Source organism: Lissotriton helveticus, chromosome 3_2, assembly GCF_964261635.1.
Source record: "Lissotriton helveticus chromosome 3_2, aLisHel1.1, whole genome shotgun sequence".
NCBI classification, from domain to species: Eukaryota; Metazoa; Chordata; class Amphibia; order Caudata; family Salamandridae; genus Lissotriton; species Lissotriton helveticus.
In genome coordinates, this window is record NC_136062.1 from 49,536,708 (window position 1) to 49,559,463 (window position 22,756).

The window sequence follows — 22,756 nt, forward strand, 5'->3', positions numbered from 1 at the left end:
CCTGGAAGGAAGAAGCTGCCCCCCTACTGTGAAGCAGAAGAAGGCCAACCTTCCAGATGACAGAGGGAAGAAGTGTTCCTACTCTGCTGGAGGATTAATGTCCAGGGTGAGCAAGAAGCTGCTCATCCCAGAGTTTGTGTGTCCGTCCTCCCAGGAAGATGAAGGAGAGCGATCTGCATGCTCCAGGATCAGAGTGCAGTCTCTCCCGCCAAGCGGCCAGCACCATTTCAACACCTTGAAGTTGTGCCTGAGCAGAGCATTACTGCAACATTGTAAAACTGTCTCAAAGTAGTTTGTGGTGTTGCAACACGATGAAGCTGCACCTGAGAGGACTGGACTGCTGTGATATTGGACTGCACTGGAACGGACTGTGCCACTTATCTAGCAGTCCAGGGGATGTGCTGCCAAAAGAAATGTGCCTCGATGCAGCGCCATGGCCCTTGACTCTAGGGCTCACCTCCACAACTCAAGCAAAGCCAAGAAGCGGGCTTGTGGCCAGCCAGAGACCTGCAATGATGTTGGAGCCTCACAGACTTCAGATGGCTGACTTTGCTGCTGCCTTCAATGGAGCAATAGCCGGATATGCGCTGCTGCTCTCTGCCTTATTGCCTGCTCGTCAGCTGTGGAAAATTAGGTGTAATAATATAGAAACTCAATAAATAAGGTAACACTGCACCTGTGCCTGATACAGATTGGGCAGAGGAAAACACTACTTTCAAGAGCATAATTTCTGTAATTTTCTCATTGTGCTGGTTATGTGAAATTCTCGTGATTATACTATTGTGCCTCATTGTGGTAAATAAATAGCGCGGGGACACTGCGAATGACTGGAATGTGAATGGCTTTATTTCACAGCACTTGTGTTTTGGTGCTTTTGTGTGTGTGAAAAGCATACACACGTGTAACATGCACACGAGGATGCACTTCACACTAAAATATAGTGCTAAATGCGTTATTTTCATTACTTATAACTAGGTGTAATTTCATGTAACATTTTTTAATTTGGCACATTTGTGCAAAAGCAAATTCCACAAACGTCCTACACCCCAATATCTGCCGACGCAGAGATTGAACAAGGGAGAAGATGAGAGTCCGGTGACTTGAGCAGATGTTACCAATGCCCTGTCCAGTTGCTACGTTCCAGTGAAGCCTCCGTATCTGTGACCTGTAGTGTGTAGCATTGAGTTTTGCTTTCTGCGTGCTTCAATGTACTTTCTTTTAAAAAGGCAAGCATTGAGTTGGAGCTTGAAGAAGGCCTGTGACTGTTTGCCATGGCTACCACTGAGACTCAAGTGCGGAAGAGGTTGCACATGGCCCATTTTGCAGAACTCTCATAGGATTATTAGACACAAGCCACCTGGAAATCAGAAACAAAAGACTCCAGCCCTAATAACTGAGTTCCAGTAGCCCTTCACTGCCTCCTCATCCCCCCAAACAGGGTCGTACAAGCCATTTCACTAACTAGCAGACATCTTTTCAGGTTTCTTGTAATCCCATGCTTTTCTGTCGGGTTACCCTTATTTAGCATACTGTCCACTGAGTTAGTCTACATAAATAATCATTAGTCTCAACGATTTTCTTTTTACCCCAAAGCCTCGTTATGAGCAGCAGGGCTGGCTCTAGTATGGGTTGCTCTTCCTCTGAGCTGCACACTTGACGGAGCTGTTGTTCAGCTCAAGTGTACTAGGTGATCAGGTCTGGATTATTAGTATGGACTCAACACCATCAAGCTTCCCTCTGTACTAAACACTACCTGAAGCGACGAACAGTGTCTGGAACAAACTCTCTACTACAATAAACATCAAGATCCATTGACATCTTCCTCATTGAATATGTAACATTGCTTCCACCTTACATCAGAAATGCAATGGATTTCTTAAATAAAATCTGAGAAATCGTTTGGCAAGAAAACTATAGTGACAATTGACATCAATTTATCACGAAGCTGGCATCACAGGCCAGTCAGTAAACACTTCTTACGAGCAAGATCAGTAAGTTATTGAACATTCTGGAATGCTCTTAGATAAGCTACACATTTGCTTCACTCATAACATCTTCATGTTCATTAGAAAATACTACCTACAAAGATAGAGCACTGCCATGATGATTTCATTTGCCCGAACACATGCAAGCATACTAATTGGCTTTTGGGAAGGTGGGTCCGAGTGGACAGATGGTAATCAAACTATGCTACAACATGTGAAACTTTGGATGAAATTTATGGACAATCTTTTTGTATTTTGGGAAGGGACAGTGAAGTATTGGAAACTTTTAAACAAACTCTGAACCAAAATGATTACAATTTAAATTTCACATACACTATCAGTCCCAATCACATCACCTTAGTTCTGTACTAAAATTAATCACAAGGCATCCTCATGAAACCGTATTCTCCATGCCAATAGCGGCCACACTACGGCCTTAACATGAAGTGTCACTTATGGAGAGATACTACAAGCAAAACAGGATTGCTCTGAACCAGAGGATCTAGTGGATCAAATTCTAGAAATGAAGTAAAGATTCCTACAAAGATCTTACCCAATGGAAATACTGACCGATGCGATTGGATCAATTAAAAACTGATCAAAAGAACTACTACTTATAACTCGCAGAAAACCACCAGAAAGTGAAGATTAAATATGTATGATCAATCATGAATTTGTAATCAATCGGTCAGCATTTGTAAAGCGCACGGTCACCCCTAGATGTATCTGGGCGCTGTGTCTCTGTCGAAGAGCCAGGTCTTGAGTCTCTTTCTGAAGCCTGCCAATGAGCGGGCTGAACTGAGCAGGAGAGGGGAGGTCGTTCAAGGTCTTGGCTGTTATGTAGGTGAGTGTGTGGGCAAGTAAAGAGGAGCATAGGTTTCTAGCGGGTTGGTGGAATATCAGTCCATAGTTGAGGCAGGCAGGTCCTAGGTCATGGAGGGCTGTGTCAGCATAAGGAGTATCTTGAATTGGCATTTTTCCTGGGTGGGGAACAAATGGAGGTCTCTCACATGGGGGGGTGATGTGGGTTCGCATGAGGAGGTCCAGGATAAGTGTGGCTTCAGCATTCTGTATGGTCTGGATTCTTCTGAGGAGCTCGATGGAGATGCCGGCATAGAGAGCATTGCCTTAGTCGAGGCAGCTGGTGATGAGGGCCTGAGTAAAATTTCACAGGATGATCGACCCAAGTAGGCGAGACGATGAGGAAGAGGAGGATGGCAGCCCGGGGTTGCTGCAGTACAGGTAAGTGTTTATTATTTTGTTTTTATTAATGTCTAATTAATTTTTAATAGGAGTGGTAGAGGCGGGTGGCGGAGCGCAGCGGAGCCCCATTGAGTGGACGTCCGTCAGCTCCGCCCTGGGTTACCAAACAGCTGAATGGATTTGGATAAAAGTTGGCATGATTATGGTGTGAAGTGCTTTTGGGTAGTAGAGGTAAGTAGGATGAGTATTTTTAAACTTATAAGGCATTTAAACTTAGTGAGGTCTGAAGCTGCATTAGTTTAGAAAAATGTCACGGTATTTCGCAAAGGTTCCATGGGCCATAGTGATGACAAAGCACTAAGTGATTGGCTAATGACTGCCTTTAAAAAGCCAAAGCGGTACAAAAGGGGGTGGTGATGGACGGAGCATCTGAACCAATCAAACACTCACACCCAGTCAAAAGATCTGGGTTTAATCCATCACCGTTCTTTAGCCCACTCTGCCACCCCAGTTCAGACATGGCTATATGCAAATCAGTCTGACCCTGTGCCTCATGGGAACAGTCCAGCCCGAACTGCCAAGCCATGCCTTCCCTGGACCGGAAACAAGCTTCCGAGGACCGGTTTCTGGCATTACAGCCGTCTTCAGCCCGGCTTGCTTGAATCCAGTGGCAAAGTGAGCAAGGGACTCCCGTCTGAGCATACCCTGCCACACTTATGGTGGCCAAAGCGGTACAAAAGGGGGTGGTGATGGATGGAGCATCTGAACCAATCAAACACTCACACCCAGTCAAAAGATCTGGGTTTAATCCATCACCGTTCTTTAGCCCACTCTGCCACCCCAGTTCAGACATGGCTATATGCAAATCAGTCTGACCCTGTGCCTCATGGGAACAGTCCAGCCCGAACTGCCAAGCCATGCTTTCCCTGGACCGGAAACAAGCTTCCGAGGACCGGTTTCTGGCATTACAGCCGTCTTCAGCCCGGCTTGCTTAAATCCAGTGGCAAAGTGAGCAAGGGATTCACGTCTGAGCATACCCTGCCACACTTATGGCGGCCAAAGCGGTACAAAAGGGGGTGGTGATGGACGGAGCATCTGAACCAATCGAAAACTCACACCTAGTCAAAAGATCTGGGTTTGATCCATCACCGTTCTTTAGCCCACTGTGCCACCCCAGTTCAGACATGGCTATATGCAAATCAGTCTGACCCTGTGCCTCATGGGAACAGTCCAACCCGAACTGCCAAACCATGCCTTCCCTGGACCGGAAACAAGCTTCCGAGGACCGGTTTCTGGCATTACAGGCGTCTTCAGCCCGGCTTGCTTGAATCCAGTGGCAAAGTGAGCAAGGGACTCATGTCTGAGCATACCCTGCCACACTTATGGCAGCCAAAGCGGTACAAAAGGGGGTGGTGATGGACGGAGCATCTGAACCAATCAAACACTAGCACCCAGTCAAAAGATCTGAGTTTGATCCATCACCGTTCTTTAGCCCACTCTGCCACCCCAGTTCAGACATGGCTATATGAAAATCAGTCTGACCCCGTGCCTCATGGGAACAGTCCAGCCCGAACTGCCAAGCCATGCCTTCCCTGGACCGGAAACAAGCTTCCGAGGACCGGTTTCTGGCATTACAGCCGTCTTCAGCCCGGCTTGCTTGAATCAAGTGGCAAAGTGAGCAAGGGACTCACGTCTGAGCATACCCTGCCACACTTATGGCGGCCAAAGCGGTACAAAAGGGGGTGGTGATGGACGGAGCATCTGAACCAATCGAAAACTCACACCTAGTCAAAAGATCTGGGTTTGATCCATCACCGTTCTTTAGCCCACTGTGCCACCCCAGTTCAGACATGGCTATATGCAAATCAGTCTGACCCTGTGCCTCATGGTACCAGTCCAGCCCGAACTGCCAAGCCATGCCTTCCCTGGACCGGAAACAAGCTTCTGAGGACCGGTTTCTGGCATTACAGCCGTCTTCAGCCCGGCTTGCTTGAATCCAGTGGCAAAGTGAGCAAGGGACTCACAACGTGGGTCAGACTGATTTGCATATAGCCATGTCTGAACTGGGGTGGCAGAGTGGGCTAAAGAACGGTGATGGATTAAACCCAGATCTTTTGACTGGGTGTGAGTGTTTGATTGGTTCGGATGCTCCATCCATCCCACCCCCTTTTGTACCGCTTTTGGCCGCCATAAGTGTGGCAGGGTATGCTCAGACGTGAGTTCCTTGCTCACTTTGCCACTGGATTCAAGCAAGCTGGGCTGAAGACGGCTGTAATGCCAGAAACCGGTCCTTGGAAGCGTGTTTCCGGTCCAGGGAAGGCATGGCTTGGCAGTTCGGGCTGGACTGTTCCCATGAGGCACAGGGTCAGACTGATTTGCATATAGCCATGTCTGAACTGGGGTGGCACAGTGGGCTAAAGAACGGTGATGGATTAAACCCAGATCTTTTGACTTGGTGTGAGTGTTTGATTGGTTCGGATGCTCCGTCCATCACCACTCCCTTTTGTACTGTTTAAAAAAGCCAAAGGCAGCCATGTTTTTTAAGAACAGTTGGCTGTGTTATGGTTAGGGCCTTAAATATAGGTAAGGTATCATATTTTTTCGCTAATTATTACCACGTTATTAAAGTAGTAATAGGTAAGGAAAATGTAACGTTGTCTATATATTAAAAAACTATTTATAGAGTACTGCTGTACTTCCTACAAAGTACTGCAGTACTTAAAAGAACTTTTAAAAAAAACTTGAAAGTACACTGTACTACACAATATTTCATAAATATAGACTACTACAGTGTATTTTCAATTTTTGATATCTTTCTTTCTTTCTAAAAAAAAGTGTATGGGGTACCGTGGAAATAACAGACCATTACAGTAAATTATATAGAAAAATATAAATAAATGTCCCTTCCTATTACCACTTTAATAAAGCGGTAATAGGTAGGGAGCAACAATAACACTTACAACTCACCTATAATTAAGGGCCTAACCCGGAATACAGCCAAAGTATAGTAAAAAGAATATGTCTGCCTTTTAATTTTGTAAAAGTAGCCATTTGCCAATCATGTACTATTTTGTCATCAGCATGTACTGTGGCATACCACAAAGTTACTGTGGCACAATATATCTCTAAGGGACACATTTTTCACTGTATTGCATTACCCTTGCATCACAAATGGTGTCGCAAGAGCAAAGTAATACTTAAGTCAGATAAGCCTAGCAAATCCAGGCTGCCATGCATCTCACTGCGTTGTATGGTAAATCTGGAGTAACACCACACAGCGCAAGTCACTAACTGCGTTAAATTGCACACCATATTCTACAATCCTCAAAGATTCAATGTACATACATTTAGCCATTTTCACACTACATCTCCTTAGTCTAGACTTGAAGACACACCACGCCACTCCACTGCATGACACAACACTCCACTTCTCTGAATGAAATGACACTCCACTCTATGATAAGTCACTCCACTCTATGACAGTCAACTCCACACCACTTTATGATAAGCCACTCCACACCACTCCCTGTTCCCCACTCCATTTTACGCCACTCCAGTCTATGCCACTTCACTCCAAGACATTCCACTGTATGCCATTCCAGCCTACGCTATGACACTGTACTCCACACCACAACACTCTACGCCACTTCACTGTATGTCACAACACTGTACTCCATGACAGTTTACCACATGACACTACGCCGTGTTACTCTACGATACAACACTCTATGACACAAAACTGTAAAATACAGCAGTCTACACCACACGAGTATCTGCCACTGCAGATTAAACTGCCATACAACACTGTACTCCACTCTACAACACTATATGCCCCTGCAGTCTACAAAGCTCTACTCCACTCTATGCCACTACACTGTACAACACAGTACTCCAGTATATGTCACCGTACAACATTTTAAATTTTTTTTTATTTTTGATTCCACAGTATATTAACAACCAAAATACATTTATCCATATAATCTCTTCAAGCATGTACATGCATATGATCGGAAAATGATCCCATATACCAATACCAATCTTACGTTTTTTCACCCCTTTAACTGCATATAAACTAAACTCAAGATTGAATAAATTATACATTCTATACCTCCATTGTACAAAAGATGGAGCTTCCGATTGAAGCCAGTCTGCCGCAATACACAACCTTGCTACAGTTATCGCTATGAATACTAAATATCGATGTTTAAATTAAATGCCCCCCCCTCAAAAATTGCGGCACAACCCCAAAAGAATAATTACAGAAGTTATAACAATTGGCTGCCCAATAATTCTACTTAAAATGTTTTCAATATTAGCTATAAAGTTTCCCAAATGACCACAACTGAAAAAAATATGTAACATATCAGCATTATCTGCCCCACATCTAAAACATTTTCCATCTTGCCCAGATTTCCACTTAGACATACGTACCGGGGTGTAATACAAATTAAAAAACGTTTTGTAACATTGTGTTCACAGATTGGCAGGTAAGAGCGATTCCCTTGACATTAAGATAGCATACTTCAAAGACACATTATCGACCCCCAAGACTTCAGACCATTTGTCAGCGTGTTTCTCTAGGTCATCTTTTCTATATGCCAGCAGTAACTGATATACCTCTCCAATTTTTGCCTGTTGGGTGGCTTTTAAAACTAAATTGGGAATGAGTACAACCTTCTGCCGTTTCCTAAAATCACGGATTTGCAAGTATATAAAGAATTGTTGCTTCAGCAAATTAAACAGTTGAGACAGATCTGTATAGGGTACTAACAGACCATTTGTATCTACAAAATCCCCCAACTGAACTATACCTCGAGCCCGCCACCTAGCAACCACAGCATAAAAAAAAAATAGAAGGTAAAAGTTTTATGGCATTAGTGGGGGTATACCAAGATAATGTCCCCACTTGACATAGTTTTCAAACTTTTATCCATACATTGAACGCTGCTATTAGCACCTTAAAGCTAGTCCTTTTAAAATAGCTTCCATCAATTTCTTTAAATAGGCATTGTCTTGGCGCCGGTCCCAACATTTGAAAAATTGATGGGGCCTCCGCATCATTAGCGATATCTTCTCTGGTCAACAGGATCCGCATTCTTAACAAAAAACATGTATAGAAATAAAGAGAAAAGTCAGGAATAGGTAATCCCCCCCCGTTCAATTGCTAACGTCAAAAATCGCATAGCCCTTCTCAGTTTTCCAGATGCCCACACAAATTTGGAACAAATAGCTTGTAGCTGTTGAAGTTGAAGTGCAGTACATTCTAAGGGAACTGCTCTGAATAAGCTCTGAATAAGTACCTTAGCTAATACATTCATCTTAATAACGTTTGTTCTGCCAATCACTGTAAGATGTAATCGTGACCACTTATCTAATGAATTCCGAATGCTAGTTACTAACGCGCCCCAATTAACCTCTAATATTTCCTGCATAGATGATCGAATTTTAATACCTAAATATGTTACTTCCTTTTCAACTGGCACATCATCCATAATAACAGTCCCTGAGGTTAATACTTGTGATTTACTGGCATTTAATTTATATCCAGATGCTTGACCAAAGATTGCGGCCACTAGTTCTATCTCTTGTAATGCGGATCCGAGGTGGCTATTGCTACATCGTCAGCGTAAGCAAATATGGAATATGGGACTTTATGTACATAAAATGGTTTAATCAACTCATTATTACCCAATAATTCAATAAAAGGATTAATATAGAGTGCTAACAGCAATGGTGAGCAGGGGCACCCTTGTCTAGTGCCCCTTGTAATGTTGACTGTCTCAGATGTTAGTCCCATGGTAGAAATATAAGCAACCGGTGAAGTGTACAAAACCTGAAGGGCTGTAAGAAAACGTTGACCAAAACCCAGATGACGCATTAGTTCCCACAGGTATGCCCACTCCACCTGGTCGAACGCTTTTTCTGCGTCTAAGAAAATTAGACCAGGATCTCGTTGCTCAACATGTACAATATCAAAAAGTGTCACTACCTTATTAATATGCGAGGTTGTATTACGCCCAGTTATAAACTCATGTTGGGACTGCGAGACCAATGAACTAATCACTCTAGAGGTACGAGTAGCCAAAATCTTTGAATATATTTTGCTGTCGCAATTCAGTAATGATATTGGCCGATATGAGCCTACCAACTCCGGTTCTTTACCTTTTTTCCCAAATACTACAATAGTAGCTTCAACCCAAGATTTCGGCGCACGCCCCACTTGTGCCGCCCGAAATGTGTCCAGCATATCAGTTTTGATTAAGCTAAAAAATAGTTTATAAATCTCTGTAGGCAATCTATCTGGCCTGGCAGCTTTTTCTATGGGTAATCCTTTAACAGCAATTTCCACCTCTTCCATAGAAATAGGCTCATCCAATAATGCCCTATCACTAGGATCATAGGCCTAGATGTATCAAGATTCCATTTTGCGAATCTTAAATAGCGATTTTTAGCGAATCGCTATTTAGAATTCGCAAAATGGAATGTATGTAAAAAAATCGCTTTTTTTTTAGCAATTCCTTATTAATCTTTATTTGCGAATTCGCATTTTGCGAATTCGCAAATAAGGAATAATTTCCCATGCATTCCTATGGGCCAGGAGGCCCATAGGAATGATTGTGAAGTAATTCTCAAATTGCAAATTCGCAATTTGCTAATCGCAATTTGAGAATTATTTCAAGGGTGCAGGGGTGTCTCATGGACACCCTGCTGCACCCCTGAAACTTACATGTGTGTGCATATGGCACACATACATGCCCTATGGGCATGTATGTGTGTCACATGCCACCTTCAAAATTGTCATATTTTGGTTTTTGAAAGGATTTCGTAAATTAACACGAACATCAAATTGGTGTTAATTTGCGATTCCTTAACCTGAATTCGCAATGTAAAAAAAAAGTTTCATACATGGCATTTAAGGAATCGCAAAATTGCGATTCCTTAAATGCTTAAGCAAAATAAGGAATCGCAATTTTTTGCGATTCCTTATTTTGCTAATTTCTCATACATCCCAAAAGATGCAAAATGTCCGTTTGCGATTCGTTAAGGCCGAAATTCTGCGAATTTCGGCCTTAACGAATCGCAAAATGCTTGATACATCTAGGCCTAAATGTCTCAAAGTCCCCTCAATTACATTATTAAAGTAGCTATGATCTTGTGTTTGTTGAATATATAAATCAGAATAAAATGTATGTAAAATCAATAGAATCCCTTTGGATTCCTGACAGAGTACCCCGTCCTTATCTTTCAAAGCCTTAATCCGCCCCATCGCTTCTTTCCGTCGCAACCGCCATGCCAAACAACGGCCCACGGCTTCCCCATATTCATGCATTTGTTTTTTATTAACCAAATATTTACGAGCATTTTCAGTGTTCCAAATCCCTTGTATTTTAGCCCTCACCTGTTCAATAGCTTATTCACGTTCCTCAATATTATTTGACCCTAATCTAACTCCCTGGATTAACTTCTCCTCAGCGTCCTGAAGCCTTACATACAAATCCTGTATCTCAGCCTTTTTTCTCTGATTTTGCCCATATACAAAATGTAACACTTCCCCCCTAAAACATGCTTTAAATGAGTCCCAGACTATAGTTCAATGAGCCGAATTTCTATTATTAATAAAAAACTCACTACTCCATCGGGACATTTGTTCCTTAAAACTCTCATTTGAGCAAAGTTTGCGATCAAATGAGAATGACCTTGTAAGTGGGAGCGGAGTGTCAACTTTTATTATCATTGAAATCTGGGAGTGATCGGAGGTAATCCTTGGCCAGGTTTGAATTGCAACGCCATCTTTTAAGGAAAGAGACAAAAAGAAGTAATCCCGACGAGCAAACTTCTTATTAGGGTAAGAACAATAAGTGAACCCTGGATTAGACAGATTTAAATTGCTCCAAACATCAATCAAAGCATGATCATTTACCACATCATAGAGGGCTTTAAACACCCGTGGTTTCTACCCTTTATATCCCCGTGGTCCTCTCTGCAAATCTAAATTTGTTAAATTAATGTTCATGTCCCCACATAAGATCAACGGTCCCCCCCATGATGCTAATTCAATATTTAATTCTTCAAAAACAGAAGCATCATCCAAATTGGATCCATACACAACACAGATTGTAAACTTAGCCCGCTCAAAAGCACATTCTGCAATAACCCATCTTCCGCACCTGTCAGCTAAGCACCGTCCCTTGCAGGGAGGCGGTCGTTGTTTTTTGCTGAAGTAAATCGTCCTCCAAATTGGAAATTCGCGTTTCAGCCTCATTAAATCGAGAAACAAAGTCCGCTACTTTCTCCGGACAGAATTCTGTAACTTCTTACAAATATTTTGCACTCTTTGACTCTCTTCCCTAGTTTCAGTGCGAAGAGACATTATAGACTGATAGATTAGGGAAAGAGAGAGGTCTTCTTCAGCGATTTCTGAACTTGCCCCCCTGTCCACCAGTGTCAGATCCAGTCTTTTACGGACCGTATCCACTTTTTCATCACTTTGTTCGGTCAATTCCTCTAATAGTAAACTGCTGTGATGACTGCCTTCGTTCACACTCATTTGTGCTGCATATTGGCGTACCAGGTCTTCACATGATGACGTAGACTGCTCGGATAGTGAATAGTAATCCCCTGACTCAGCGTCATACTGTTGCAGCTGATCCCCTATTATGCATGCCACACTAGCTCCTGCTCCTTCCATGATAACTGATGCGGTTATATCACTATTCTGTGCATTCGTCGCCTGGTCACACAATCCTAAGGCAGTTATTTCATCAACACAGGTATCCACCCCGTTTAAAACTGATAATACTGAGGCTACTTGGTTGACTAAGTCATTCTGAGCTGTCCTCTGGCCTATTGCCCCAGCGCCTTCACCCAAGCTCTTACTCACGGCGGGCTGAGTAGAAACATCCACTTGTTCAGGCGCTGGAAGACCTGTATTTCTAATTTATATGCAAAGAGGGTGGAGGTGGGGGTGGGGGAGGCTGTTGTTTCCCACGTCGTTTATCTTTATTAGCGGAAAATATTGCCGGTATTCTCTTAGCTTCTAGGTCCGCTTTCCCCCAGTCGGCACCATCTGAAGCCTTACCTTTCCCTGCAACTGCTGAGAGATTCTGACCACCCCAATCACTAACCTGGGTGCTGTCCGCCCCGGCTCGGCTGTTCTCCCCCAGGGCCGACGTGGCTCCTGAGGCTCCCAGCTCTTGAGCAGGAGCCTGTATGCCATCCTGTTCTCGAGGCCTCCCTCGTCCTCCCTTAGGGGGCATAATTCCCGTTTTCTTATCCCAATCTTAAGTCCAAAGAAAAAGAAAGGGCGAGCAGTTAGATTCTTCGAATCCGCCGCGCCCTTCTCACCAGCACCTGATCAGTTCCGAATCGGCCCACCTGGGCCGTCACCGCTGAGCCGCACCGAAGCTGAATCTCCGCCTCTCGACGTCCAGCACACCGTCAAAGAACCGAGAAGCCGGCACGGAAAAGGATTCACCGCATAAACGTTGGAACGCTATTTTTTTTCTTCCGCTTTCCTCCTTCTCAACTGCAATATTGTTTCACACTGTTTCCAAAGAGTCGAGTATTAGGAGCAACAAGGAACGCTCGTCCTACACGTCCGTGATCGCGGGCGCCATCTTGCCACTGTACAACTCTCTCATATATTTTATGCCACTGTACAACTCTACTCCACACCAGTCTCTGCCACTGCAGTTTACATGCCATACAACACTGTACTCAACTCTACAACACTCTATGCCCCTACAGTCTACTAAGCTCTACTCCACACTATGCCACTCCACTGTACAACACAGTACTCCAGTCTATATCACCGTACAACTCTCTCATATATTGTATGTCACTGTACAACTCTACTCCACTCTACGACACTTTACACAACCTCATCTATGGCCACTCCACCCCAATTTACTCCACTCTACTCTGTGATATGCTATTCCAGTCTACTCTGCTCTACTCAAATTCTCTATCACAATCCACTGTACTCTACGTCACTCCAGAACACTGTAATGCACTCCATGCGATTACACTACAACAGTTTCTGACAATCTAGGACACACCACTCCACTGTACGACACGCAATGCCACTCTACTCTACCCCACAGCACTCACCTGTATGACACAGCACTCCCCACTTCGACACTTCACTCCACTATCCTACACCAGTCCACTAGACTCCACTGTACGACACTATACCCCACTCTACACCACTTAATACTGCTCCACTCTACTCCACACAACTCCAGTCTACAACACTGTATGACATGCTACTTTACTCTATGCCACTGGGCACTGTGCATGGCTAACGGCTGGAACAGCAGGGGGTTGGCCACCCATGGGGGGGTGGGGGGTGGACTCTGGCCAGGTTCTGCATCCAAACCCTTGTGCGGCAGTGTGTAGCGGGGGTTGGCTGCCATTGACTGGATTTGCCATCAGTGATGTCATTAATAATGCCATCTAACATGAGTGATGTAATATGTGAGGTCATAGACAGTGCATGGCGGGTACGCAAATTAGCTCAGTAAACATATATATATATATATATATATATATATATATATATGGTGAATTTCAGAAGTGTTTTGGTTTCATGAGTTTTGAAATGGAGCAATCGTGTTTACTTTCATGTTAGACCATTTATAGACTATTCATACAGATCCATAAAAAAGAAAAGAATCAAAGAAAGAAACAATTGATCCATTTTAAATTCCCAAATTAAGCCAAACTCACTTTCCACCTATTGTTAATTTACTATCCAAACCCCAGCCTTACCACATTTGGGGCAAGTGCTTGATAGTGATTGTATGTGCATTTTAAATCATTTCGAAGGAAATATTTTGGAGGTTGACTTTGAACCTACTGTTTGTAGTTCGGTTCTTCAGTCACTTGTCAAAAGTAACAGTTCAATTCCTTTCATCATAATTGTGCTGCTAATGCGGACAAGATGACTCAACTTTGCCTAAAAGAAACACATAGTTGAATCAGTCTTTAAAGTTATAACGGTCAACCTACTTATTAAAGGTTTAGCACTTACCCACTATTGTCACCATCCACACAAGAAGGTACGTAAATGCCGAAATCCACACTGCCGACATGATAAACGTCAAGATAAACCATTTCCTCCAGAATTTCCTTCTGCAATCAGGTGTGGTCAGGAAGAGAAGAACAATGATAGGAAGGGAGAGTACCCAGATAATTCTAGAAAAGTCTCCTTCAGGTATTGTGAAAACACTCGGAGGATCTGTAAACAATTCGAAAAAGGGACACACTTTTGTTCAGATTCTACTAGTTGAAAAAGCTACATCACATATGTACCCTCTTAATGACAGCTATTTATTCATTTCACACAACTATCTAACCTAGAAAAGTCAGCAGTGGAACCCTTAACTGAGACATACATAAATGGGAAGCAATAAAAATTGAATATTAAAAAAAGGAAATTAGCAGATGGATAAATGTGATGCTGCAGGCATTTTAGTAGATGGTTAAAATGATGTGTATCAGATGGATTATCATTGTGCAGAGTGTGACTGGTGCATCTACCACTGACTTCTGTGGTAACAGGAGACTCTGGAGTCGATGGACATAGTCGTCTGAACACCCTCAATTTGACTGAGAATGCAGGTGTATGTTGATGGTTTTTTTAAGGGATTTTGTAGCTGTTCACACCATGGTATTTAACAGTGTGGCAGAGTGGGCCTCACATAGCACCGATCAGACAACTGTATAAGGTCAAGCCAGCACCTGGCCCTTTCAAAATATCACCAGCATTGTAAGTGAAAATACAGTTCAAATACATTTTTTAATAATTATGCTGGGAAATGCTGAACGAACTCAGTTTCACTACCTGCATCTACACGAAAGAGAAATAGCATAAGCAATGCACGTATATTCAGTACCAGTTCAACACTGTTGGCTCTGGTATGTAGAATGCTTATCCTTCATTCCAGAATGAAAACAAACTTTAGGATCTGAGCCTGATGCTGTGCACAGATTACACAATCAGAGAGTTATGTGTTTATGCTTGATTAGGGTACATACAACTATAGGGGTGCTGGAACAAATTTCAGAGTGGGGGACGCTGTCATCATTGTTACATAACTGACGCCATAGTGATTGTGTAAAAATCTAGTGTCACACGAAGAACAAGTGTAGCACACGAGTCATGCCTATTCAGCAAGAGTGTGGCCTGAATGTGAGGATAGCCGGAGGTGCACATAGGAACGCCCTGCTGCACATATGTTACTTAAGCATGGTGTGGTAGCACATTATCATTTACAGACCACACATTTTCTATTGAAATCGCCACAAATTTTACTCAAAAAATCAGTTTACTGATTAAACTATATGACACACAAATAATGGATAGAAATCGGGTTTCACAGATATGTATAATTTGCGCATCACCAAGTGAGGTACCTTGATTTATTTTGATCATATTAAAATCTTTGTATCCATACTTCGAGGCTACAAAAAATGTACTTTCCTAACTGCTGATATATTTTGAATTAGTAGGACAGTTCATTTACAGGTATTTAAACTTGGTTATTTATCAGAAAAAAAATAATATACTGTAGACTTCATTTGATTCAAAGTACCCCACAGGATTGCCAAATAGTTTAGTATACAAAATTCTCTAACTTTGCAGTGAGAGAAAGAAGAGTAAGCATCAGTCTCTGCTTGAAAACAATAAGCAGCCATTTAATTTGGCAGAAGATATAGCCTGACATTTGACCTCTGTCTTTAAACGCAAAGCAAATGTGACAAGATAAAAACACAAACTAAAGGCATTTCTATTCCTCATTTACCTTCTGATCTCCACCATGGTTATTTTGAGAGTGCTGTTCCACCCCCACTGCCAACGGCTATGCACAACTACAAAAAGTAATATTTAAAGAGTCTGGTAGGTGAGTCTTTGGTGTCAGGTAAAGAGGACTTCTGTTTCCAGCAGTGACTTAAGCTTGGGTATTACCCTAGTAAACACTCTGGATGATGAACATTATGCGAAATGTGGCACTCACTGCAAGTATGTGCCCCACTGAAACAGACGTGGGGGGGGGGGGGGGGGTAGATTAGGTGCCTCGGTTGAAGCCTTGGGGAAACTGTCAGTCTTACTGGAGGATCCGCTGTAGGCACTCGAGTGCTTTTTTTACTGCATATTAGGAGTCGGGCGTAGGTAATCCAGGTGCATAAAGCAGCAGAAGGTCAATCTGTGTGTGCAGTCTTTATCCCAGAATTCATGTACTTCAAAGGGTTACGTCATCCATGGACCGTCTGGTGAAATCAAGTCTTTAAGCATGGATGGACAAATTGAATGGTTATCTGAGGCTTCCAACCTCTTGAAACTTAGCTCTATTCCTCCAATCACTTGTAGGCTTTGTTTGAGAGGGTTTTGATTCTCCCTACAGGCATGCCTGTCCCACCAGGCGGCCATAGGTTTTCCTGCTGGAGTTTTTCAAACATTAATTTTCAGGTGGAGGTTTGGAATGGATAGTTCTAATCAAATTAGTTTTTTTAATATGATATAATAGGTGCCTCCTGCCAGCATTGGTGAAACAAAAATCTGTGCTCACGTATGTTTTCTTTTCGTTTCGACCCCAATAGCTGTAATCATTTAACAACGTCACTAAGTAGAGCACATTTCTAAAGTTATTGACACTGCAATAAAATTACATAGTTTAATAATATGTGATCGAATGAATGATCAAATATAGTGGAATAATTGTGTCCTTTACTTTTTAAACCAAAATGTAATTTTTCCTTTTCCCGAGTGACTAACAGAGGTTTACATTATGGCATAATGGCAAATGGCAAATTATCTGTACCATCTTCAGGAAATTTGTAGTAAATACTAATCTTATCAAACGCAATCATTATACTATTAATATTGTAAAAATATGCACATTGTAATAAACTGCCAGTTATGATAGTCATTGGTGCCACACAGTTTAAAAGAGATGCGCACATTGATGAAAACAACCAGCAATGAGACACGCTAAAATAATGTACTGTGACGTATATGGTAAACACAGATCCAGGGAAAATCCTACTGTATGAACACCCATAACCTCATGGACATGTCGAACAAAGAGGATGGAGAGGGTTATTCAGGAGAGTGCCAACAATGTACAGAAGACATGCGAGATTGCTGTGCAGGTCTGAACCGCAAACCCTGACAAAATACAAAATCGTTTTGCGGGTGATACTTCATGACATAGCGGCAAATGTACGGCCCAATGACCAGCAAGCCTGGTCTCATTGTTGAGCAGAACAACAAGAATACATAGAAGCACATTCATATGAATGGATATAGACACATTTATTGGTCTCATGATCCTCCAGTGGCCAATCAGCCATGTATACTCAGCAGTATTTACTCTGTACTTCACTGATAAGTGGTGGCGAATTACAAAACTAAAATGTTTTCCCACTAATATTGACGGTTTAGAGATCGATGCAATACTGGTAGTGCAGGATTGCAGACAAGTGTTCAAGATGAGTTACACAGTAAAGGTCAGTCGGTAGTTACCCTCTGTGATGTCACTCAGCTCGTGCATACTGACAGACAGATGGGAGTGGTCCGACTCTTCTTGAAATATTCCGCTGTCAGATCTGGAGAATCTTCGGGTTAGGGTGCCACTGTCCTCCTTCCAGCCTATCAGGAGCTGCTGCTCGGAGTAGTCCTCCATGGCCTGCGCGCAGCACGTGCAGCAGGGACTGCACTTCTTCAAGACATATTGGTTTATTTTAATGTCAAAGACCAGAACCACAATATATAACCCATAGACCAGGATCAGCGCGGCAGCTTCATACCTTTGGAAGAGAAGAGCAGCGAGGTTAGATTAGATGTGATAAGGCGTTCAGTTAAAGAGATTATTGTGAAATCATCAATTACTAAAAGTCAAAAGAAACACAAAGCAAACGCATTGCTCTCACATTATTTGCATCATTGGACTTCGGAAAAAAACACTATTTGTGTGTCTATTTCTGTGAAGTATGCACTAGCGGCTTTTATATTTTACTCACATCAGTAATACTTTGTTGTGCCTTGGAACGTTAGGGCCGAGTGACATGAAAATAATCCTTTTGCAGAACGCTCTACCGTTTATCCCCTATGTCATGCAGAAATACAACCAGCAATGGAATAAGTCGGCGAGCAGATATTGGAGAGGCAGACCAATATATATATATATATATATATATATATATATATATATATATATATATATTACCTACTGGCGGTCGCCAGTAGGTATATATAGTTAGGATTTTTTCTCTATGGGATTTTTGAAAATTCTATGTCTAATAACTTTGGCGTTTGTGGACGGAATTGGCTGAAATTTTCAGGAAAATGGCACATTTTGTTTCTGAGCAGCCCTTGAAAATTTGGGGGGGGTTCGTCAAGGGGGGGCCGAGAAAAAAGGGGGTCCCAAAACGTGTTTTTAACATTGAGTTTTCCATAGGGCGGTTGGCCTCACTTTTAGCCCGAACGGCTGAATGGATTTGCACGAAACTTGGCAAAATTGTAGGGACTGGTAGCCCGATGTGCCTTTGCTAGGTCTCAATATATGTGCTCCAGTGGATTTTGAGAAATTAACGTTCAAAAAAAGATATATATCTGTAACAGCGGACCGGGCAGCGCTCCGGTTCGCGGACTTTTCGCGGTACGGAGCTTTGTGAAGCGAAGCTGATTGGTTCTCCGGCGTCTGTGAACATTCCAAACAGTCCGTAGCGGCCGCCATCTTGTCTCTCGGTAGGATCGAGAGACAAGAGGAGGCCAAAGCGAAGGGGCAAATAACCATAAGGGGGCATAGTAGATCCTCGCTGACCCCCTAGGTTTGATGTGGAGGTTTTAAAAGGGCCCCGCGGGGCAAAAAAAAATAATAATAATAATAATCGAACGGCTGAATGGATTTGCACGAAACTTGGTAAAATATTAGGGACTGGTAGCCCGATGTGCCTTTGCTAGGTCTCAATATATGTGCTCCAGTGGATTTTGAGAAATTAACGTTCAAAAAAAGATATATATCTGTAACAGCGCTCCGCTTCGCGTAACGGAGGTTTGCGAAGCTGATTGGTTCTCCGGCGTCTGTAAACATTGCAAACAGTCCGTAGCGGCCGCCATCTTGTCTCTCGGTAGGATCGAGAGACAAGAGGAGGCCAAAGCGAAGGGGCAAATGACCATAAGGGGGCATAGTAGATCCTCCTTGACCTCTTAGGTTTGATGTGGAGGTTTTAAAAGGGCCCCGCGGGGAAAAAAAAAAAATAATAATAATAAAACGGCTGAATGGATTTGCACGAAACTTGGCAAAATTGTAGGGACTGGTAGCTCGATGTGCCTTTGCTAGATCTCAATATATGTGCTTCAGTGGATTTTGAGAAATTAACGTTCAAAAACAAGATATATATCTGTAACAGCGCTCCGCTTCGCGGAGATAAAATTATATCTGTATTACCTAGCTGTTGCTAACACCAGTTAGCGACGGCTAGTAGGAGATAGCGACCATCTTGGGCCCCACTTTGCATGTGAGTGATATTTATCACTAATGACATGCAAAGTGGGCATGCCAAGATGTTAGCGACTGGAAACAGTCGCTAACATCGCTATCTCCTATTATCAACTTTTGGAAATATTCGCGATAAGCGCGAATATCTCCAAAAGCTAGCACCTGCCCTGAGCAGTTCTTAGCCATGTTATCCAATGGGAGGTGGATAACATGGCTAAGAGCATTAGCTCGGTAATGCATGAATATCGCTGAGTTTTCAGCGATATTCATGCATTGCGGTCGTTTTTTATCGTATTTGCGATAAACCTTGATAATAGCAAGGTTTATCTGCGATAATTTCTGACGATGCTTAGCGGTAAAAAAATCGTTGCTAAGCATCGTTAGGGATAAATATCGCTTAACTTTGGCAATATGCCCCAACGTCTGTTAACGTTCGATTCGAAGGAAATCAGGAAGTGTTGAAAAACATTGTCTGCGCCATCTTGCCTTTTTTCAAATGCCACACTTTTGTCGTGCACGGCAGTCATTTTAGATGCCTTGACCAGACCCACTCTGTGCACGCTGTCGATCCTTAGCATGGCTCCCCACCCTCGCAAGCATCTCCCCCAGGCAGTGGTCACCCCCGCTCTCTGTCTTATGCATGGGTAATAAACCACCCCCCATCTGGGCTGCTCTTCCCTGAGAATCACACCCTGTGCCCGCCCGACACCTCACTTTCGCCCTATTCACTACCGCACCCTCTGACACTCCTTTTCCTCTGTGTCCGATTGTCCAGGCCGGTCCCAGGGTATCAGCTAGCCCTGCAGATGTAGTTTATGGCCCCAGCTGTAAAGAATCACCCCTCTTCAAAGGAGTTATAGTAGATCAAGGCCCACACTCGATGAGATCCGTCACAGCAGACGCGTTCCTATTATCTGAAAACCATCCTGTATTGTGATTGGGGAGGGGACCGAGCCTGAAGCGGAAGATTCCAGGGATGACTCTTTGTACATCAAAGTTTTTACAATTATGTGTCACATTAAAAATATATAGCACTCCAACAAAGTAGTAAGATTATAAAACTTTAATAACTTATAAATATATACAAGAAAACAAAAACAGTAATAACATATAAACATTTTTAGGGAAAAACAACGAAGTAGCGGTCGGCTGTGCGAATAGTCCCAACGCAGCACAACGTCCAGATTTCTGGCGTGGGGCGTCGCGGGGGGTGGGTCATCAGTAGCAAACTGTTGTGCGAATAGTTCCAAGGCAGCAGAACGATGGCACCAAGGTGATGTCCAGTAAGTTGCCGCACTGGTTTTGGTATCCTACAATGCTGCTCCGAATAACGGCGTGGGGCGCCCCGGGGGAGGCGGCGTGAACGGGCCTCTCCAGGTGGAGTCTTGTCTGTTGTAGTGGGGCGCCCCTTTACCGTTTCAGTTGCCATTCCGTCCGCTTTTGGTCCACTGTGTCAAAAGCCGCAATTCAGCTGAGTTGCGCCCACTCTTGCGGTGCAGCGATAGGCGGCTGTCACAGGACTCTCAAAATGGCGGCAGGCTGTTTCCTTTTTGGGCCTGGTCCACTGAAATGGCCCTGGGACACCTTGGAAATCGGACGCTTGTCTGCTAGGTCTTGGACCCCATTCTCGAAAGCGTCCCCTCCGCCTTGAGGATTCATCAAAAGGTTTGGGGGCCCCCGACTCCTGTAGGCTTCTGGTGGGGAGCGGCTGCCATGATTGCTCGCGGAATGACCACGACGGAGCTACGAGATGGTGGTGCTCTCATGCTGACGCCAGCTTCAGTCTGAAACATCCAGAAACAAGGTGGGGCTTTCATCGTTTGGGAAAAAAAAAGTTTTCATCCAATGAAAAGTGTTGTTTTTAGGTCATATGATCAAGCCTTCCATCATTAGGAAACCAAAAGTAAAATGAACCAATGAAAAGTTTTATAAACAAGTCACATGACCTGTTATGCGGCATAGGGTATAAAATGCGGAGAAAATACGTTGGCACGTGAGGCGGCGTCAGTAGCGGACCGATGTGCGAATAGGCCGAAGGCAACACAACGCGCCAAGATCCGGATGGCACCGAGGTGGTGTCCAGCAAGTTGCAGCACTGGTGTGGCCATCCTACAATGCTGAAAGTCGGCGTGGGGCGCCCCGTTGGCCTGTGAGTTTGCGTCAGTAGCGGACCGATGTGCGAATAGGCCGAAGGCAGCACAACGCGCCAAGATCCGGATGGCACCGAGGTGGTGTCTAGTAAGTTGCCGCACTGGTGTGGCCATCCTACAATGTTGAAAGTCGGCGTGGGGCGCCCCGTTGGCCTGTGAGATGGCGTCAGTAGCAGACCGATGTGTGAATAGGCCGGAACCAGCACAAGGCGCCAAGATCCGGATGTCACCGTGGTGGTTTCATAGTTGAGAGGCACTTCATCTGCAGTGGGGCGCCGAGATCCGGATGGCACCAAGGTGATGTCTAGCAAGTTGCTGTACTGGTGTGGTCATCCTACAATGCTGAAACTCGGCGTGGGGCGCCCCATTAGCCTGTGAGATGGCGTCAGTAGCGGACCGATGTGTGAATGGGGAAAAGGTAGCGCAAGAATATTTTCTGAATAGAAGACACCACAAGGCGCTGAGATGCCAAGATCCGGATGGCACCGAGGTGGTGTCTAGCAAGTTGTGGCACTGGTGTGGCCATCCTACAATGGTAAAAGTCGGCGTGGGGCGCCCTGTTGGCCTGTGAGATGGTGTCAGTAGCGGACCGATGTGCGAATGGGGCCAAGGGCAGCGCAACAATATTTTCTGACTAGAAGACACCACAAGGCGCTGAGATGCCAAGATCCGGATGGCACCGAGGTGATGTCTAGCAAGTTGCTGTACTGGTGTGGCCAACCTACAATGCTGAAACTCGGCGTGGGGCGCTCCATTAGCCTGTGAGATGGCGTCAGTAGCGGACCGATGTGCGAATGGGGCCAAAGGCAGCGCAACAATATTTTCTGAATAGAAGACACCACAAGGCGCTGAGATTCCAAGATCCGGATGGCACCGAGGTGGTGTCTAGTAAGGTGCACTGGTGTGGCCATCC

The 22,756-nt window shown here is 43.9% G+C and overlaps 1 protein-coding gene across 1 annotated transcript in view; it reads right to left on the reverse strand.

Annotated features, from left to right (window-relative positions):
* The window catches only part of SLC24A5 (solute carrier family 24 member 5), a 189,292-nt gene that overhangs the window by 8,922 nt on the left and 157,614 nt on the right, over positions 1-22,756 (reverse strand). Inside the window, exons 6-7 of the mRNA XM_078684592.1 lie at positions 17,716-17,999; positions 14,221-14,427 (exon numbers count right to left, since the gene is read on the reverse strand). Coding sequence (XP_078540718.1) covers positions 14,221-14,427; positions 17,716-17,999 — 491 coding nt within the window. The remainder of the gene's footprint in view (positions 1-14,220; positions 14,428-17,715; positions 18,000-22,756) is intronic.